Here is a 20,499-nt window from a genome sequence, read left to right as displayed (position 1 = left end):
CCAGTCTGCTGTGCCTCAAAGTCGTGTGCCCTGATGTGCTGTGCCCTGTGCCCTGATGTGCTGTGCCCTTTACCATGATGTGCCCTGGTGTGCTGTACCCTGATGCCCTGATGTGCTATGCCCTGATGTTCACTGGGCCCTCATGTGCCCTGATGTGCTGTGCCCTGTGCCCTGATGTGCACTGTACCCTAAAGGGTTGTGCCCTGTGCGTGCGTGCGCGCCAGGGGGGGGGGCATCAAAATGCACCTTCGCCTGAGTTGGCAAAAATCCTTGCACCGGCCCTGCACTAGCCAACCTGCTCACGCAGATAGGTTTTATACTTTTGACCATGCAAAATTTCCGACGGAAAAATAGAGAACCTGCTCTCTATCTAAAGTCCGTCGGAAATTTTGACGGAAAAATAGAGAACCTGCTCTCTATCTAAAGTCTGTTGGAAATTCCGATGGAAAAAGTCTGATGGGGCATACACACAGTCGGAATATTCGATGGAAAGCCCCCATCAGACATTTTCCATTGTGTGTACCCGGCATAGGTCTTGCTGCTATTAGGATATCTGATACTATTGTTCGAGTTTAGAGTTTTTATGAATTGATTCTAGTGTGCTGAATACAAATATTTTTGGGAACGATCTGCATTTCATCCTAAACTAAAAAGAAAAAAACTTTTGCCATTAACTATGATATAATTTCTGGAAATTGTATGATTTTTGTTCTGCTACCCAACTGACTCGTGTTATAACTCTCTTGACAGCTGTATGAATTTTTCCCAACAATTATGAGGATTTTACCAGGACCGCACAGAAACATTTTTACCAATCTTGAGCCTCTTGAGAATGAATTGATGAAGAGCATTAGACTTCACCAGGAGACCATGGATCCCGCCTGTCCTCGAGATTATATTGACTGTTTTCTCATCAGGATGAAACAGGTCAGACAACACCTCTATGGATACTGTAGATTCAACAGCCCAGATTTTGGTGTGACCTCTTCATCTTATTAGAAATGAAGATGGCATGCCAAATAAAAACAGCATTTATATGCTGTTTGGATCATTCTGAGTGCTGCTTTTTATATATAGTGATATTGGCTTTACATTTTTTATTAAACAGCCAGGTTTGAAGTATTCCCCCAGAGTACTCTTTTTTGCTTCAGTCTTCTGGGTGGAATGGTACTAAGCATCACTGGGTGGCATTGCCATGGTGCCCTTCATTCATAGTGTACTCATGCAGTATTTATTTTTTATGCAAAATGTCCCCAGTCAAGACTGAGGACATGCTATGAATGAAGGGCATCATGACCCCTTGTAATGAGCGAAATCACTGTGGTACACTTTATTCAATGTTGTTCATGTAGCAATGCTGAAACTTAGATGGATTAAAAATCTGTTAGTTCAGCAAGAACAAGCCAAATTTCAATCCATTTATGGCTAGTCCCAATAACAATCAACTTCTGTTGAACCGAGATGTTGGAAAACTTTTGTTGATCAGCATCTTGTAGCCAGTGGGTTGCTTCTGCTGATCAGTGTATTCTGAGGCCCCGCTATCAGAATACGGTGGCACACCTGGGTAGATCCCACCATCCACCTTGTATGCGTGCATGGGAGAATCTGTTAATTTTTTTCAAACAGTCTGCTGGCTGATTTAAAAAAAAAATAAACCTTTACATCATTCCCCCTCTGCATTTAAGAAGACTGGCCACTATTGAAGTTGGCCATATTCAGGGGCGGACTAACAACTCATGGGGCCCCCGGGCAATAAAAGATTATGGGACCCCCGGGCTTACAGATGGCCACCACGCCAGGAGGCAGTGCAGAGGCGGGGCAGCTAAAATCTCTGGATATTCACATCAAAAGCATGTCCGTTTTCGGACATATCAGGGACAGATGTAAAAAAAACACAGATTTTTACATACTGTCCCTGGTTTTACTGAGCCTGGCAACCCTGATGGGGCCCCCTAGTGGCATGGGGCCCTCAGGCAGTGCCTGAGTGACTCAATGGTCAGTCCGCCCCTGGCCATATGTGTGATGTCACCAGCAAAAAAAGGTGTCAATACTTAAATAAAAAAAAAAACATAAAATACAGTGTCTGTGATTTTCTAGGGCAGGGATATGCAATTAGCGGACCTCCAGCTGTTGCAGAACTACAAGTCCCATGATGCATAGCAAGACTGACAGCCACAAGCATGACACCCAGAGGCAGAAGCATGATGGGACTTGTAGTTTTGCAACAGCTGAAGGTCCGCTAATTGCATATCCCTGTTTCTAGGGGAAGGGTAGCCATCCATGGGGTAAAGCCCAGAGTTGGGCTTTAAATTTGAGCTTCAGGAATTAGGCAAAATCTGCCATTGCAGTGGTTCACCTACCTAGTTGTGGGAGCCAGCTCCTAACAACCAGAATAAATCAGACAGAAAAACTGATCAAAAAATTTATGTAGATGCAAATTTGATGCATGCCCATTGAAAGTAGAACTATAGGCAAAACTTTGTTTTCAGGTTTATGTTTGCCCTTTTTGTTCCATTGGGGAGATTTACCTTCACTTCCTGTACCATGGCCAAAACAGGAAGTCAGAGTTAATCCCTGCAAACTAGGAAATTTCACCCCGCCCCATGATAAACAGGACAAATAGAGAGGGTGAATCTCCTTAACAGGGACACAGACAGCAATTAAAACTGACAGATGTTTGAATCCCCCTGATCAAAAAATAAAATGCATGTAGATGCAAATGTGATGCATGCCCATTGAAAGTATAACTATTGGCAAAAAGTTTTCCTGGTGCCTCCATGGAAGCATATGTATGATAGTAGCCCCACCTACTTCTACCATAGGACCAGTGCGTAGCTATAAAAAGTTAACACTCATACAACAGCCCATTACCCTTTTTTGTCCTCATGGAACTCACAGCTAGTGTGATTAGAAGAAACCCTTTTCTTTGGTGGTTTTCCGGCTCAGTTTCAGCCTCTCTTGTAAGCGCAGTCCCTGACATTGGGACGCTAAATGCAATGATAAAGCAGGAAGCCCCTTCTGTGGATCTTTTGGGGTGAAAGATCGGGTGCTAACTACTCCCACATATAGCAGTGCAGCCAGGGCTTTGTTACTCAGAAGAGCTGTCCGTGTCTGGAGCCTACCTCCCAGAAGTGAGTGGATCCATTAAACCGTGACACCGCATTTTAAAGATAATGTAAGTATGTTTTCTCATTTTTTGGAATTTATCTGTGAATGGCTTCATAAATTGTAAGTTACATCTTGGATGGGCTGCAGCTGCTCCATGTTCCAGTATACATTCTAGTGCCAAGTGTGTAAGAGGAAGCTAAGTGTCTACATTCAAGAGAATAATGCATTATGCTAAACAGATGAAGTGGATAGAGCTCACGTGGGGGCCATATTTGGTTTGGGCAAAAAAAAACACAGTGGCCATCTTGGAGTGGGGCAAGACTACCTGGAAGCCATATTGTAAGTGGGCAAGGTGAGAAGTTTGCCAAGAGTGGGAGGCAGGCAGAAGAGTTGAGGAACATGGGGTTAAAGACCCAGCAGTTTACAGATAGGGCATTTACATGCTAGGACTGCATGCCAGCATGCCCATAGCTGCAAACTCTGTATCAGGCACCCTTCCTGCTGACTAGTGAATAGATATGTCCTTACTCATGTCTCAGTGTGGCATTATTATTATATCTGACTAAATGTCAGTGTTCCAGCTGCCCTGCATAGGCTCACTGCATAACAAAGAACAACATGGTTCCTATAGGTAAGGGTCATCAGACCAGGTAGGTATTTGCTTCTAGAAGAGTGCATTCAGGTGCCAACTGACCTCACCCTTGGCTAAGGAGCCCAGCCTGTCCCACTGACAGGAATATGCGTGAGAGGAGCACCAGAAGTCCAGTCCAAGGTAGAGAAAATTCTCTTCCATACTTCAAACGCCAACACTATGGCCTGAAGAGTGTGTCAGGACCACCTTAAAAAGGCAGACAGAAGCTCGCCGGCCCATTATGCTTAGCCACAAGGAATTGATGTGAATCCTGGGCGAAGCTACATTTACAGCATAAATAATGTGTCAGGCTTGCTTTAAAGAGGATGAAAGAAGCACTTCCATCCCACTATTTATAGCCACAAAGGATTGCTGTGAGCTTGGATGAAGTTGCCTTTACAACATAGTGTGTCAAGATTGCCTTGAAGGGGTAGACATAAGCTCACATGCCCACTGATCATAGCTGCAAAGGATATCTGTGAGCCTGGGTGAAGTTATCCAAGTTATTGGGAATACCTCAAGCTGCATTTCAATACTGTTGCTACCAACTGCATAAAGCCTCCCTCAGCAGAGAGCAGGCCAACTGATGGCAAGGAACAACGGAGGATAAGCTGGTACTTTATGTTCAGTCTAAGGCTTGGCCTCTTTCGGCCATTTTCTTTAAGGTTGGTAAGTTTACGATTAGTGGCGGGGGCGTGAACAAGCTGGTGACCTGAGCTCCTCTTCCAGCTGCTCCTTTTATCCAGTTATTATTATTTAAGTACAATTACCTTTAATCGGCCGATTCTGTTGCTTCATATCCAAATATCTCTATGCATAGGGAACAGCATATGTAAATAATTGACCCAACAACTCGTTGACTCATACACTGGTGTATACACAGGTGCTGCTGCAAAATTCAATCTTCAGCTTTTGTCACCAGTTTCAGATCAGATTTCTCCTCTGCATGAAAATCCAAATTTAATTATATGTATCAACTTTCCATTTGTGTTCTGCTTTGGTATTTAGTTTTTACGTGTTTGTAGCATTGCACTATAGGCAATGGGGATTGAGCTCTGCTAAATCAGACAGGAGATGCAAAAGGAGAGGGACCCTAGTTCAGTAGTCCCCCCCTCAGCAGATCCCCAGCTCAGTAGTACCCTCACTCAGCAGATCCCCAGCTCATTGATACCCGCGTTCAGCAGATCCCTTGCTTAGTAGTCCTCCCAGCTCTACTGATGCCCCAGTCAGTAGTATCCCTGGCTTTTCTGATCCCCCCCACTTAGTAGTAACTGCCAGTTCTGCTGATCCCCCACTCAGTAGTAACCACCAGCGCTTCTGATCCTCTGGCTTGCTAATCCTCCTCTCTCTCACCTCCCGCTATATTGCTCCCACACTGTGCACCACGTGTGATATTGCAAGTTTCTCCTGTTCCAGTCCCCCAGCTCTGCTGAAACTCTGCCACTCAACTTCTGCTATAGAGTTCCCATGTTGCACACCAGATGTGACATCTGCACTAGACTATTCCAGAATATACACATATGAATAGGAAGTGACTGCTGATGAGGTCTTTCAGGTTCCCTTATTGGTTTCCCACTGCATCCTGGAATATCTCATACCTGCACCAAGCATTGTCCTGGACCAGGGGTAGTGAATTAATATTCACAGGGGTCCAGTCAGAAAATGTTTCTTCTAGCGGAGGTCCGAGTGTCATATTGGTGCTATGACTCCACATGATATCCTCCACATCTCAGCCTCCTGTGCACGTTACAGGTCCCTCATCTCAGACACCCATCACCGACTGGTCCCCCCATCACAGACTGGTCCCCCCCATCACAGACTGGTCCACCTTCATCACAGACTGGTCCCCCCTCATCACAGACTGGTCCCCCCCTCATCACAGACTTTTTCCCCATCACAGACTGGTCCCCCCATCACAGATTGGTCCCCCCTCATCACAGACTGGCCCCCCTCATCACAGACTGGCCCCCTCATCACAGACTGGCCCCCCCTCATCACAGACTGGCCCTCCATCGCAGACTTGTCCCCCCATCACAGACTGGTCCTCCCATCACAGACTGGTCCCCATTACAGACTGGTCCCCCCACCACAGACTGGTCCCCCTCCCATCACAGACTGGTCCCCCTCTTATCACAGACTGGTTCCCAATCACAGACCCCCCCTAGATAGCAGACTCCTGTCCTCATAACAGCACAGCACTTCCCCCTCCCACAGAGCCCTACCTTATTCACACAAGACGTGCAGCGCGGCCGCTCTGGACAATGGGCGGGAATTTTCAAGTTAAAGGTGAGTGATTGATTACTGGGACCACCCCGCTGCGAAGCAACCAATCACCCGCTTCTTTACTTAAAAAGTTACTCATCTTGTGTAAATAAGACAGGCGGAGAGAAGGGGCAGTGCATCGTTCCGGGAGGCGAGACAGCGACAGGGAGAAGAGTGGCACACACAGCCAACTATTTGGTGAGGCTGCGGTCCACGTAGTATGGCTACTGGGGCTGGAACCGTACCGCAGTCCGCCATTTAGTGATGCCTGTCCTAGACGTTTATGGAGACTTTGGAGACATTTTGAAGCAGCAAGAAAGCAACATGGGTTATCATTTTCGAATTGAAGTAAAACAAATGCACTGTGTAAAAAACTGTAAGCTTACCATTTAATTTAGTGACATGTGGCATTGATTGGCACTAAAAAAAGGGTGTTCAATGCTACATTTCGAAGCAAGTGTTAACAATGCCCTAAGGATATGTAACCCCAATAACTAAAATCTCATATAAACTGCATTTTTAAAGTAATTTTTGGCCTAAATATCCAACATTCTTTAAAATAATATGAGGGGATTTTGCCTTGCTCAAACACTTCCTGTTGTTCTCCCGTATTGTCACCCTGTCACACGGGTTTCTATAAGCTATGCCAATGCACATTTTGCAGGGATGGTCCACTGTTTTCAGTATCAGATAACCCACCCTGAGAAATGACATGCAGCAGTTGATGGAGTGCATGCAGACATAAATGTGCTGAAAAAGTGGCTGCAGGTAATCAATAAAGAATAAAAAATAGTATAAAAAGTTTTTCAATAAAATACAAACTAAAGACATTCAAGTTGTGTTTCCATCTACTTTAACTTTCTGAACACATAACACATAGAACATACTAGCCGTCTCTATAAGTACATAATCCATACCTCCCAACTTTTTGATATGGGAATGAGGGACACCTATTAGCAAAAGTATGTCAGCATAAGGACTCCCGGACACGTACCCTTAAAGGGAAAATTATATAACAAATATTTTTATTTTTACCACTGCTATTCTATTATACTAGCTTTGGAATGTAAACTTGCAGCATTTTAGAAATCAGATGAAAGGCTTAGCACTGAGAAACACTTTTTGATAGATAAAAAGTGCATTTTATATACAACTATACAGATCAGACCAAAATAAGGAGGAAAGAGGGACACAGGGACCAAATCAGGGACAGTTGTTCCCATCGCCCCTATTAACCACTTCAGCCCTGGAAGATTTGGCCGCTCAATGACCAGGTAATTTTTTGCAATACGGCACTGCGTCACTTTAACCGACAATTGCACAGTCATGCAACGCTGTACCCAAAAAAAATTGACGTGCTTTTTCTCCCACAAATAGAGCTTTCTTTTTGTGGTATTTAATCATCTCTGCGGTTTTTATTTTTGCGCTATAAACAAAAAAAGAGCGACAATTTTGAAAAAAATAATATATTTTGTACCTTTTGCTAAAATAAATATCCCCAATTTAAAAAAAAAAACTATTTTTTTTTCTCAGTTTAGGCCCATATGTATTCTTCTACATATTTTTGGTAAAAAAATTGCAATAAGTGTTTATCGATTGGTTTGCGCAAAAGTTATAGCATCTACAAACTATGGGAAAGATTTATTGCATTTTTATTATTATTATTTTTTTTACTAGTAATGGCGGCGATCTGCGATTTTTTTATCGTGACTGCGACATTATGGCAGACACATCTAAGGCCTCGTACACACGACTGAGGAACTCGTCGTAAATGAAACATCGTTTTCCTCGACGAGTTCCTTGTCAGGCTTGTCGAGAAACTTGAAAGCTTTCTTTGAGTACACACTGTCAAGACCAAATCTCGTTTTTCTCAAACGCGGTGACGTAAAACACGTACGACGGCACTATAAAGGGGAAGTTTGATTCCACTGGCGCCACCCTTCTAAGCATGTGCGGGTTTCTACACACAAACGTGTTTCTCGTTGAAAACCAACCCGACGAGGAACACAACGAGAAAATTGAGACTCCCGTCGAGGAAAAAGAGAACTTGTCCTCTTTTTTTCTCATCGATTACCACGACAGTTTTCTCGATGAAAAACATACACACGACCGTTTTCCTCTGCAAAAAAGCTCTGCCACCAAATTTCTTGATGGATTCTGTCGAGGAAAATGGTCATGTGTAGGAGGCCTAACACTTTTGACGCTATTTTGGGACCATTGTCATTTATACAGCGATCAGTGCTATGAAAATGCACTGATTACTGTGTAAATGTCACTGGCCAGGAAGGGGTTAACTGTGTTCCCTCGTGTGTGTTTATAACTGTGGGGGGAGGGGACTGACTATACGAAATGACAGATCGTGGTTCCCAGTTAGTAGGAACTCACGATCTCTCTCCTCTCACGGAACTTGGATGTGTGCATTTACACACACACGTCCCTGTTCTGCCTCTTGTGCCCGCGATCATGCGTGGCAGACGGTCACGAGCATCAGCGTGCCTGCTATCCCGCTTAAAGTAGACGACGTACAGCTACGATGGCTCGTGGGATCGTTCCGACCTGCCACCATATAATGACGGCGGCTGGTCGGCAGGGGGTTAATTACCTGCATTGTTTTTTTCTGTACAGCCAGCCAATCCCTATATTAGTATCCCCTTATGGGTTTCTGCGAGGGTCAGATTTTTTAATCACTGTAACTAGGGATGTCCCGATACCGATACCCGATACTAGTATTGGTATCGGCACCGATACTAGTATCGGTATCGGCACCGATACCGAGCATTTCCTCGAGTACTTGTACTCGGGGGAAATGCTCCGATGCCTCACCCGATACCTGGGCAGGCAGGGGAGTTGCAAGTCTTCTCCCCCGTGCTCCGTGCAGTCTTTCCTCCCCCCGTGCTCCGTGCAGCCTTTCTTCCCCCCGTGCTCCGTGCAGTCTTTCCTCCCCTCCTGTGCTCCGTGCAGTCTTTCCTCCCCTCCTGTGTTCCGTGCAGTCTCCCCCCCCCCTCTGTTAAAATGTAAATATAAAAAAAAACACACTGACAATTCCCCCCCCCCCCCAAAAAAACAACAACAAAAATACCGCCACTGTCACATGACATAAAAAAAAAAGTATCGGTATTCGGTATTGGCGAGTACTTGAAAAAAAATATTGGTACTTGTACTCGGTCTCAAAAAAGTGGTATCGGGACAACCCTAACTGTAACCTGTAGTATAGGCAAACAAACTTTGGCAACAAAAGTCACTCTAATATCATCAATTATTATAAACTAAAAATGTTGGAAATAAACATCTCTGCTGAAGCATTGGATTGGGACAATATGTTAACATTTGCCAACAAAACTTCTATCTCCTCTAGGGCACAGGAGCCTAACTATAATATCCTTTCACATTGGTACCATTGTCCTAATCGGACCTAGCACTGTCTGAATTTTAAAATGGCAGCACAATATGGTAAACATTTAAGTTCTAAAACTCTCTCTTTCTTTCTCTCCATTCCCCGATCTCTTTTTTTCTTTACAGGAGGAAGATAATGAAAAAACACCATTTACTATTAGAAACCTGAAATCCTCAATCTATGATATGTTCTTAGGAGGAACGGAAAGTACTGCAGTCACTGTAAACTTTGGATACCTAATACTGATAAAGCATCCTGAGCTACAAGGTACAATACCTGGTGTCAGGCCTCGTACACATGACCGAGTAACTCGTCGGGCGAGACACATCGTTTTCCTCGATGAGTTCCTTGTTAAGCTTGTCGAGGAACTCGACAAGATTGCTTTGCATACACACTGTCAAGACAAAATCTCCTCGTTCTCAAACGCGGTGACATACAACACATACAATGGCAGGGGAATTTCGATTCCACTGGCACAACTCTTGGGGCTGGTTTTGCTAATCTCATGTGTTTGATGTGTTTGCGTGTTAAGTAAAAGTTTGTTAAGAGACAATTTGCACTTTTCAGTCTGTTACAGCTTGAAAAATGTGTTATCTCCATTACAAATGCTACTTTTACTCCCGTATCATACTTTATTCTGAGCATGCGCGGGTTTCTTTGCATACACACGCTCGAGTTTCTCGTCGAAAACCAGCCCGACAAGGAAAACGACGAGCAAATTCAGACTCCCGTCGAGGAAAAAGAGAACTTGCTCTCTTTTTTGCTCGTCGAGTTCCTCTACAGTTTCCTCGATGAAAAACGTGCACACGACCGGTTTCCTCTGCAAAAAAGCTCTCCCACCAAGTTTCTTGATGGATTCTGCCGAGGAAACCGGTCCGGTGTACGAAGCCTCATATGCAGAATTCTTTCAAGTGCTTCTGAGATACATTGTGGTTAATTTACTAAAGGCGAACAAACAGGCTGCTAACTATACAAGGGGAATTTTTATTAGTTTAGTAAATGTGGCGAGGCTCTGCTGGTTTTCATCATGGAAATACATGCAAGGAAAAAAAAATCCTTTCACGTGATTATACTCTGCATACTTTATAGATCAGCTTTATGAAGAAATTGACCAAGTGATTGGCCAAGCCCGAGAACCTAAAGCAGAAGATCGGAGCAAGATGCCATATATGAACGCTCTTGTTCATGAGATCCAGAGGTACAGTGACATCTTTCCAATGGGTTTTCCCAGAGCCACCAACAGAGATATTACTTTCCATGGTTACTACATTCCTAAGGTAAGTGAATGTTATCAATGAGGACTGATCATAAATAATTCAGAAGAAACTGTTAAATAAAGGCCTACAGTTTATTGGCCTAGAACTCAATTACATTCACATTTTATTATTCTCTAAATTCCTGGGTTTGAAAATCCTTATGGGGATTTTCAACAACACTGACACAATCATTTCCAGACATTTTCTTAAATTTTGGAAAGAGTGGGGCACAGCTGCAATTTCTGGCAGGACTTTATCTCTGCCTGTGGCCCCATTGGGGAGATTTTCCCTCACTTCCACTAATACCCATGCAAGAAGTTGAGGAGCTCAGTTGTCATAGAGAGGCAAAAGCCACAATGAAGTTGTTGCCAGAAATTCCCATTCTACTCTACTCTACTCTACTCTACTCTACTCTACTTAAAGCGGAGTTCCACCCAAAGGGGGAAGCTCAGCTTGTCTGCCTCACCCTTCGGCTGCCACATTTGGCACCTTTTGGGGGGTAGCGGGTACCTGGTTTTGACAGGTATCTGCTCCCACTTCCAGCTAAGTTTTCCTTGCCATAGAAAACTCAGCTGAAATTTCCACCCCCTCCTCCTTTCCCTTCATTCACAGAGAGCAGTGTACATCGCGTATGCACAGTAGGGAACCAGCTGCGAAGCCGCAAGGTTTCACTTCTGGTTTGCCCTAGTGAAGATGGCAGCGCCAGCACGGGTGAGGACACCACTAGATTTGCGACATCTGTGGCATTGTGCTATGTGATAAAACTGCACATTTTTGTGTGCTCTTTTATTGTGGCCAACCTAAGGCACACCTGTGCAATACTCATGCTGTCTAATCAGCATCTTGAAATGCCACACCTGTGAGGTGGATGGATTATCTTGGTAAAGGAGAAGTGCTCACTAACACAAATTTGACAGATTTGTGAACAATAGTTGAGAGAAATAGGCCTTTCGTGTACATAGAAAAAGTTGTAGATCTTTGAGTTCAGCTCACACAAAAAGTATTGCATACATAATTTTACTCAGTGTAAAAAGTAATTGAAAATACTGTAATTCCCCTTAAGAGGTTGTAAACCTCTCTGTATTATTTGTACCTATAGTTAAGCCTATGATAAGGCTTACCTATAGGTACTGTAGTTTAGGAGATATTTACTGTATACTGTGCCGATGATGTCATTGACGCATGCGCTCTGAAGGAATGGCCGCCTGTGCCGTTTCTTCAGAAGTGTGTACTTTGACTGGACAATGTGCAGCGGGGATGACTTGGGCTTCGTTTGTAGGTAAGTGTGCTAGTATGTGATGCATACTAGCACATTAGGCCTTTACTTTGCAGGGAAGAAAAAAGGGGGGGGGGAATGACAGAATTTACTTCCTCTTAAATGCCCTAAATTAATGTTTTAATTTGCCTTATATTATATTATAATATTATATTAATATTATAGGGTTAGTAAGGCACAGAACAGATCTGTATAATTACATTAACATTAAGTTTGACAGCAACATTTAGTATTATTATCTCACTGTCAAATACCTGTTTAATTAATTTACAGGGAACCAATGTGCTTCCTATGTTGACCACGGCATTACAGGATCCCACATATTTTGAAACTCCTGAAGAATTCAACATAAAACGTTTCTTGGATGAAAATGGCAAATTTCAGAAAAATAATGCATTTCTACCATTTGCTGCAGGTAATAAAGTGCTGTAATATGTTTCGCTAAGAACTTTGACAGTCCCAGAATCACTCAGAATTATATCTTTGTCTTATAGACTTCCTAGAAAGAAGAAGGGAGGAAGGGTATTTTTTATGCTAGAGTACAAATCAGTGCAATATGTTGATTGGAGGAATAGCTACGGTACGGTTTTGAAGTATTGTCTGGCCACCTTGATGCATTAGTATTTGCCAAAAAGGCAGAGATCACTATATCACAGCCATTTTACCTCATTATGTTTCATTATCTTGAACGATATCTCTGCATTTCTTAGGTGGACTATGGAGCTGATTTACTAAAGGCAATAACCCGTTCACTGTGCAAGGAAATTTTCCTCTGTGTTTAGTGAATATGGTGAAATTTCATTTTGCAAAGACTACCCAATCACATGCAAAGAAGATAAATATAACCCTGCTTTTTTGCTTGCACATGATTGGATGATGGAAGTCAGCAAAGCTTCACCTCACATACTAATGTAGGCAGGTGCTGTCTGTATCCCCCACTGTAGGTGGTGCTCTACCAAAGTGGCAATGAAGAAGGGGAAGGAGCTCAATTCCTCTATGACTTTCTGTGGTCACAGGGAGACAGCCGTCTGATTGGACGCTGGCACCGCACGTGACTTTAGCAGTCATCTTAGGCATGACAGAGTCAATTTAAGACTCTGAATTCAGGGTTTGGCATGCTTTATGCAAATCGTTAGTTTAGGGACAGGTTCCCCATCTAGTAGGAACAGTGCTTAGTGGACGATAAAGGTTCCTGAGCAAGAGGAAAAGTCAAGGGACTACTCTATCGCCTCGTAGGAAGCATCTTGTTTGGGTGTGGACCAGTCAGGCCACATTCCCACTCCTCGCCCCAGAAGCTGTTGCCATCACTCCAGGACCTAGATCCTTGGCTACTGTTTGTAAGTGGCTCCAGTCAGCTGTGCCTTCTTGCTGGGCCCGTTTTGTATGTTGGATACTGGTTTAACCCCCCTCTGCCTTTGAGTGGATTCTTGCCACCGGCACACCCTACCCACACTAAGCTCTGTAGATAATTATATTGCGAAGTCCAACTTCCCTTGCAAAGTAAACAACCCACGGTAAATGTCTTTAGTAAATCATTTCCATTGAGTATGCCTTTTAGATGTATTTCTACCAAATTGGCCCTTCCATTTTTGCAGCCAGTCAGCTGCTGTTATCATTAGATGGTTGTTTTTTTATGCTTAGGGATGAGGAAATCATAAGAATCACCAGTGTGAATATCTACCTATTTGTAGAGTTGTGTAATTAATAGGGAATCACATTGTTTAGAAAACCAGGCAGGTGTGAGTTACCGTATATTATTCTATGCAGACTGGAGCAATCTGCATGCCTAAGGGATTGTTCACACTTGACTAAATTTCTAATGCTCCTACTGTATAGCATTAGTATGGGCGTTAGACTCACATTAATGAGCTTTAGTATGGGCGTAAAACAGGCGTCTTACAAGCGTTAATGATAAGTTAAAAAATGTCCCCAAATGCCCTATGGGCAATTTTGAAGAGTTTGATAAGTTTAAGGTGTGGTAAAACCTATTTCATTACAGTAAATTAACTAAACTTAGCACCCCGCAACCGTACTACAACTGCCTGCCAGAGCGTTTTCAAATCGTTACCGTAGACTTGACTCCGGTCAAGATATAATAGACACAAATGAATACTTGGATTTTATATTTATCCTTACCTGTAAAATCCATTTCTTTGAGGACATCACTGTCCACAGAGCAGCCATATACATTACTACCTGGGCTATGCACCACCTATTGGTGAATGGGCACTGTAACCAAAAACAGGAAGTGATATCCTATATAACCCCTCACCTACAGGAAGTACTCCAGTTTTGTAGCAAGCAATGAACTCCCAAAAAGAGAGGGGGGGGCCTCTGTGTCCCGTGATGTACTCCAAGAAATGGATTTTACAGGTAAGTATGAAGAAAAAATCTAATTTTCGTTCTCGTACATCACGGGACACAGAGCAGCCATATACATTACTACCTGGGGCATCCCAGAACAATAGCCTTGAGGGGAGGGAGACACACTGTATGAAAACACCATCAGTCCTCAGCTGCCTTAGGGCTCTTTCACACGTCCGTTCAGTTTTTCAGATCAGTTATTTTTTCATCAGTTGGTCTGTTTTTCCATCAGTTTTTCGTCAGTTTTTCGTCAGTTTTTCGTCAGTTTTTCATCAGTTTTTCATCAGTTTTTCATCAGTTTTTGCATCAGTTTTTTCATCCGTTTTTTTTTTTTGGGGCTTTTTACATAGAAAAACGGATGTTAGCGGAACGGATGATAAACGGATCATCCATTAACGTCCGTTTTTCGTCCGTTTCGTTTTTTAGACAGAAGAAAAATAGGGTTTTCTTCCGTCCAAAAAAACGGAACTGAACGCAGACGGATGCTAACGTACGTTAGCGGATGCTCATCCGCTAACGGACGCTAGCCCATAGGGAAGCATCCGTTAACAGACGTCCAAAAAACGGACAGACGGAACGGACGTGTGAAAGAGCCCTAAAAATCCATATGATAAAAACTTGTAAACATATGTACAGAAGACCAAGTAGCAGCCTTGCAAATCTGCGCCACTGACACCTGATGGTAAAAAGCCCAGGAGATTCCAACACCCCTGGTAGAATGAGCTCTAACCCCCAAAGGGAGGAGCTTTACCTTTCAGGCCATAGGCCTGAATGATTTACGGGCAAATCCAAAGTGAAATAGAAGCCTTAGAAGCAAAACAAAAATGCATCAGAACTTCTGATGCCTGCTGACCTTTCCAGGTAAACTCTGAACATCTAAAAGGTGCAACTGGTTCTTTTCTGGCAAGCCAGGCTGAGAGAAAAAAGAAGGTAGAACAATGTCCTGATTTTAATGAAATTCAGATACCACCTTAGGCAAAACGGACGGAACAGGATGTAGCACCACTTTATCAGGGTGCAAAATCAAATATGGCTCCTTACAGGAAAGGGCCGCCAATTCGGAGACCCTTCTAGCCGAAGTAACTGCAAAAAGAAAAGCCAACTTCTGTGTCAAAAGAACTAATGGAACTTTGTTGATTGCTTCAAAAGGGTGCTCCTGTAGCACTGACAAAACCAAATTCAAATCCCAAGGGCAAAGAGGTGATTTAACGGGAGGCAATAAGTGAGTCACTCTCTAAAGAAAAGTCTAGACCAGGGAATGTGAAGCCATAGGCTTCTGGAAGTACACTGATAAGGCTGAAACCTGCCCTTTAACCCCCCTGGCGGTATCCCCGAGCGTGACTCGGGGTTGATTTTTTCTACCAAAATCGGTAACCCCGAGTCACGCTCGGGGTAGATATGCAGAGCCTGCAGCGTGCGCTGGCTTACCTTCTCCTGGATCCAGCGATGTCACCGCGCTGTGTGAGCGAGCGGGACCTCGCTCGATTCACACAGCGTCCTCCTGTGCCGCCGATCTCCGTTCCCTGCGACGTTACGACGCACGGGAGCGGAGATCGGCGCCAAATTCAAAAAAGTAAACAAACACTATACATACAGTATACTGTAATCTTATAGATTACAGTACTGTATGTAAAAAAAAACACACCCCCCTTGTCCCTAGTGGTCTGCCCAGTGTCCTACATGTCATTTTATATAATAAAAACCTTTCTTTCTGCCTGAAAACTGTAGATTGTCCATAGCAACCAAAAGTGTCTTTTTATGTCAAAAATGGTTTTAGATCAGCTAGAAAACAGCGATAATAAATTATAATCACTTGCAGAATTGTTTGATAGCGATTTGCGGGGAAATTCGTCATAAAAATAAATAAATAATGACAGCAACAATTCTGCAAATGAGCAAATTTCAGTGATTTTGAGTTGATTACATTATTGAATAATTTTTATTTTAATTATATTATTACTTGCTATAATTATTTATAATTATTTATTATATTATAATTTAAAAATTTGTTTTTAAAAAAATGTCATACCCGGGATGCCTATTAGATTCTTGTTTGGTCAGATTTAAGTGAGTTATTCCTAAAAATCACAGGCCTACAGTATAAAACATCAAATTTCCTTGCAAATAATTGTACCGCTTTCAGCATGTTTTTTCAGAAAGAATCATACCGCCAGGGAGGTTAATTGTCATCAAGTTGTCAAATAGTCTTTTATCTAAGCCTGACTGAAGAAAAGAGAGAATTCTCTCTTCCAAATATCTGCGACTGTGAGAATGCCAACTTCTGGCCTCACACCACACAATGTAAGAGTTCCAAATTCTGTGATAAACCTTCCTGGTGACCGTCTTTCTGGAATTCACCAATGTAGTTACCACTGGTCCTGAGATACCACAATCTCCTAGCACCCTGGCTTCAATAGCATGCCATCAAATTCAGCAAGCGTAAATTCAGGTGGAATATAGGCCCCTATGACAGTAGATAGAGGAGGAGAGGAAGTGTCCAAGGCTTGCCTACTGCTAATCTCACTATCTCCGGATACCAGGCCCTTCAGGTTCAGGCCGGAGCTATCAGATTGACTGATGTCATCTCCTCTCCGATCCTGCGCAAAAAATGTGGCAGAAGAGAAATGGGGGGGAATGCATTAATCAAAGAGAACTGAGCCCAGTGAACTACCAGAGCATCTATCCCAATAGCAAGTGGATCTCTTGCTCTGGATACAAACTGCTGAATCTTGCAGTTGAACCTGGATGCCAACAGATTCTTAATTTCGTAAGACTCAAGTTTTCCTATTCGGACCCGTTCGTATTTCGTAGGACGCAAGTTTTCCTATTCGGACCCGTTCGTATTTCGTAGGACGCAAGTTTTCCTATTCGGACCCGTTCGTATTTTCGTAACAGTTTTATTTTCGTTTATACTGAATGATTCGTAATTCTGTCTAATTTATTTTCGTTGATTCGAAATTCGTAATTTTGTTAGATAATAATTTTCGTTTAATGGATTCGTAATTTTGTACTTTCATAAATAAATAGCAACACGCGGCTAATCCATATTAAGATAGACTTTCTCTTAAGCCCCGTACACACGGTCGGACTTTTTGCCAACAAACGTCAAAATGAGCGTTTTCCAAAAAATCCGACTGTGTGTCAGCTCTATCGGACAAACTTTTTCGGTTTCAAAAGTCTGGCCAACTCCCTTCAGACAAAAATCCACGGAAAAGTTTGTTTGAAGTCCGATCGTGTGTACAAGGCTTTACACTGTACAATGTGACTCAGCACAAAAGAGATAAGCTGATTGGCTAAGATATTAAGTAATCACTCACTAACTACACTGCCCAGTGCCCATTCAAAAGAATGATACAAGTACACAAATTTACGAAACAGACAAAGAAACGGATTTACAAAACACACAAATTAAAAAACGAACATACAAAGGAAAATACGAACAGACAAAGGATTTAAAATACCGAATGCAAATCGTTCGTTATAGATGTCATTTTCGTTCTTTTGCTTTTTCGGTGTTTCGTATTTTAGTAAGATTGTCCAATCATACGTTTGTATTTTCGCTTGTTCGTTATTTTGCTTATTCGTAATTCCGTATATTTAGTATTTTGGTTCTTTCAGCTTTTCGGATGTTCGAATTGATACGAATGTACGAAAACTAACAAATTCGTACGAAAATCCATTTGTTACAAACGGGAACGCACATGTCTATTAGGCTTCTTACCCTCACTCTAGTGGAGATATCAAGTCAGTGTCTAGGGGGCCCGCACCTTCTCGTACTTCCAACTACATCCCCTGTTCGAGTACGTCATTTTATATAATGGGAGTACCTCATCCACCAACTCTCCCAACCAGAAATGGTTGATGGAGATGAAGAGATCCAGTTACGTAGGATCGCCTTTTTGTCATAGTATAAAAGGTAAGCTATGAGTAACTGAGAATGATGCAAACGTTGCTTATTACCTGGAATCCCTAGTAAGACCAATGCCGGGGTAGGTGTCATGGTCAATGTGCAGTCTAAGATTAATTTCGGCAAAATAACGCTATAACAGGGCATTCCCAGAATATATGCATATAAGATCCTATGTGAATGTTACAGCGGGGACAGTTGGGGTCACAGTGCAGAAACATCCTCTGAAGTCTCCTAGGGGTGAAGTACACCCTGTGAAGAAATTTGACCTGAATTAATTTGTCCCTGGATAAAATGACGAGTTTGGGGCCTTGCTCCAGTCTTTCCTCCCATGTTTCCCTATCCAAGGAGGGAATGAGTTGGTACAAAGGAGCGCATTGTAGAGGATGGAAAAGGGTTTGTCCAGTACCCCTGGAGACAACATCTTCTCAATAGGGTCTTCAATGATGGTTAGAGGCTGGGAAAACTGAGCTCTGGCTGTGTGCCGCAATTGGTGGTATCTAAACAACAGGGATGTGTGTGTGTGTGTTTACTGCTTCTCGCGCCCATAATAACAAGTGGCCGGCGGCTAAGCATCGCCACCCCTGCTGTGCAGCGGGCACGCACGTGTGCCTGCTATCTCGCTTAAAGGAACACTAAAGTTAATTTTTTTTTTGTAAAATAACAAACATGTTATACTTATCTCCACTGTGCAGCTCGTTTTGCACAGAGTGTCCCCAAACCCTGTCTTCTGGGGTCCCTCGGAGGCTCCTCCTCGCAAGAGCTTTCCACCTTCATGCAAGCTTGCATGGTGGAAAGCTTTTGCGGGCGCACTCCCGTGATACAGCAGCGGGCATAGCCGCCGACTGTATCACTCGGCCCCGCCACCCGGCTCGCGCGTCATCGGATGTGATTGACAGCCGGTACCGTCGGATGTTTTTTCACCTTAATGCATAGGATGCATTAAGGTGAAAAAACATTTACCTTTACAACCCCTTTAAAGGAGCTGATGTTCATCTACAACAGCTCGTGGGATCGTGCCGACCTGCTGCAATATAATGATGGCAGCTAGTCGGCAAATGGTTAAAGCTGAACCACGATCAAGATATAATAGACACAAATGAATACAGCTTTTAATAATACAGCATTCATTTTTTTTTTAATGCAGGCAGGGTAAGTACCTTATTTGGACTTGGTATCAGCCTCTTTCAGTCACTGTATAGCAGAGCTCAAACTGGGAAAGGAAGAAATCAGCGCAAGAAGCCAAACAGCTGTGCTGCTGTAATAATGTACTATTGAAGGACTATGCTGATAGGGGATAAAACAGAACCACACAGATAAACTCCTCAGTCTGCTGTGTTTGCTTTAACTGTTGAGTCATAGGCTTAAGGTTGGACAAGACCTGTCAGTTTTTATTAACTTGTGCAAATAAAAATCAGGTCTCCTGCCCTGCCATATGTGACTACTATGTGGCAGAGCTGTGTAAATCCCAGAACTTAACCCAGAGAAATATAAATCTTTTGGCAGGTAAAATAGCTCCTTTATATCTATTTTATCTGTGTATTTAGCTGTGCCATCTTATTGTATATGCTTTCATTATTGTAGGAAAAAGAGCTTGCATTGCAGAGAGTATGGTGCGCATGCAGCTTTTTCTTTTCTTCACCATTATCCTGCAAAAGTTTACCCTGAAGTCAATGGTGGACCCCAAAGATCTCGACATCTCTCCTACAGAAAGTGGCATTGAAAACATCCCACCAGCTCACAAGATCATCTTCATTCCTCGCACGATAGAAGGAGGGGCCTAAAGAATGCTCATATTTTAGCATTTGGAACGCTCAGTCTACATTATTATATAATATAAATTGCTATAAAAATGTAAGTAAAACAGATATTGTAGGGCAAGAATGGCATTTTGTATGTAACCCTTCTGAGAAGTATACATTTTTGATCTTGAGGTTGGTTTACAGCAGTAGCACTAATCTATAACAATAAAGACTAACGGGGATATCATTGTTTGGTGATGATTTTTTTTTTTTTTTTATTATAAAATCCTCAAATCAGACTGAACTGATTTACACAGTTACATTGGGGTTGATTTACTAAAACTTTTTTTGTCAAAGCCTAATTTAACAAGCTCAAGTTTCAAGCTGATTGGCTATCATGCACAGCTGCACCAGATGTTGCACTCTCCAGTTTTAGTAAATCAACCACATAGTTTATAAGTAGAGTTGAGCGGACATTGTTCAGGTTGTTCGGGTTCGGACCAGAAAAAAAAAACCGAACCCAAACTCCGAACCCCATTGAAGTCAATGGGACACGGAC

General features: G+C 42.8%; 1 protein-coding gene across 2 annotated transcripts in view; it reads left to right on the top strand.

Moving 5' to 3' along the window:
- Positions 1-20,187, top strand: part of LOC120913324 (cytochrome P450 2C15-like) — a 38,299-nt gene extending 18,112 nt beyond the window's left edge. Inside the window, exons 5-10 of one of the 2 annotated variants that reach the window (XR_005743505.1) lie at positions 751-927; positions 9,521-9,662; positions 10,485-10,672; positions 12,201-12,342; positions 19,783-20,033; positions 20,097-20,187. Coding sequence is in view for 1 of the 2 variants with exons in the window: in XM_040323192.1 (XP_040179126.1) it covers positions 751-927; positions 9,521-9,662; positions 10,485-10,672; positions 12,201-12,342; positions 19,783-19,982 (849 nt within the window). In the remaining variant the exon portion in view is untranslated. Of the gene's footprint in view, positions 1-750; positions 928-9,520; positions 9,663-10,484; positions 10,673-12,200; positions 12,343-19,782 lie in introns of both variants that reach the window. The other variant, XM_040323192.1, reaches the window with a different exon arrangement.
- Positions 20,188-20,499: the final 312 nt, after the last annotated feature.

Source organism: Rana temporaria, chromosome 9 (genome assembly GCF_905171775.1).
Source record: "Rana temporaria chromosome 9, aRanTem1.1, whole genome shotgun sequence".
NCBI lineage: Eukaryota > Metazoa > Chordata > Amphibia > Anura > Ranidae > Rana > Rana temporaria.
The sequence above is the reverse complement of the archived record's forward strand: the minus strand, read 5'-3'. Positions and strand labels throughout refer to the sequence as shown.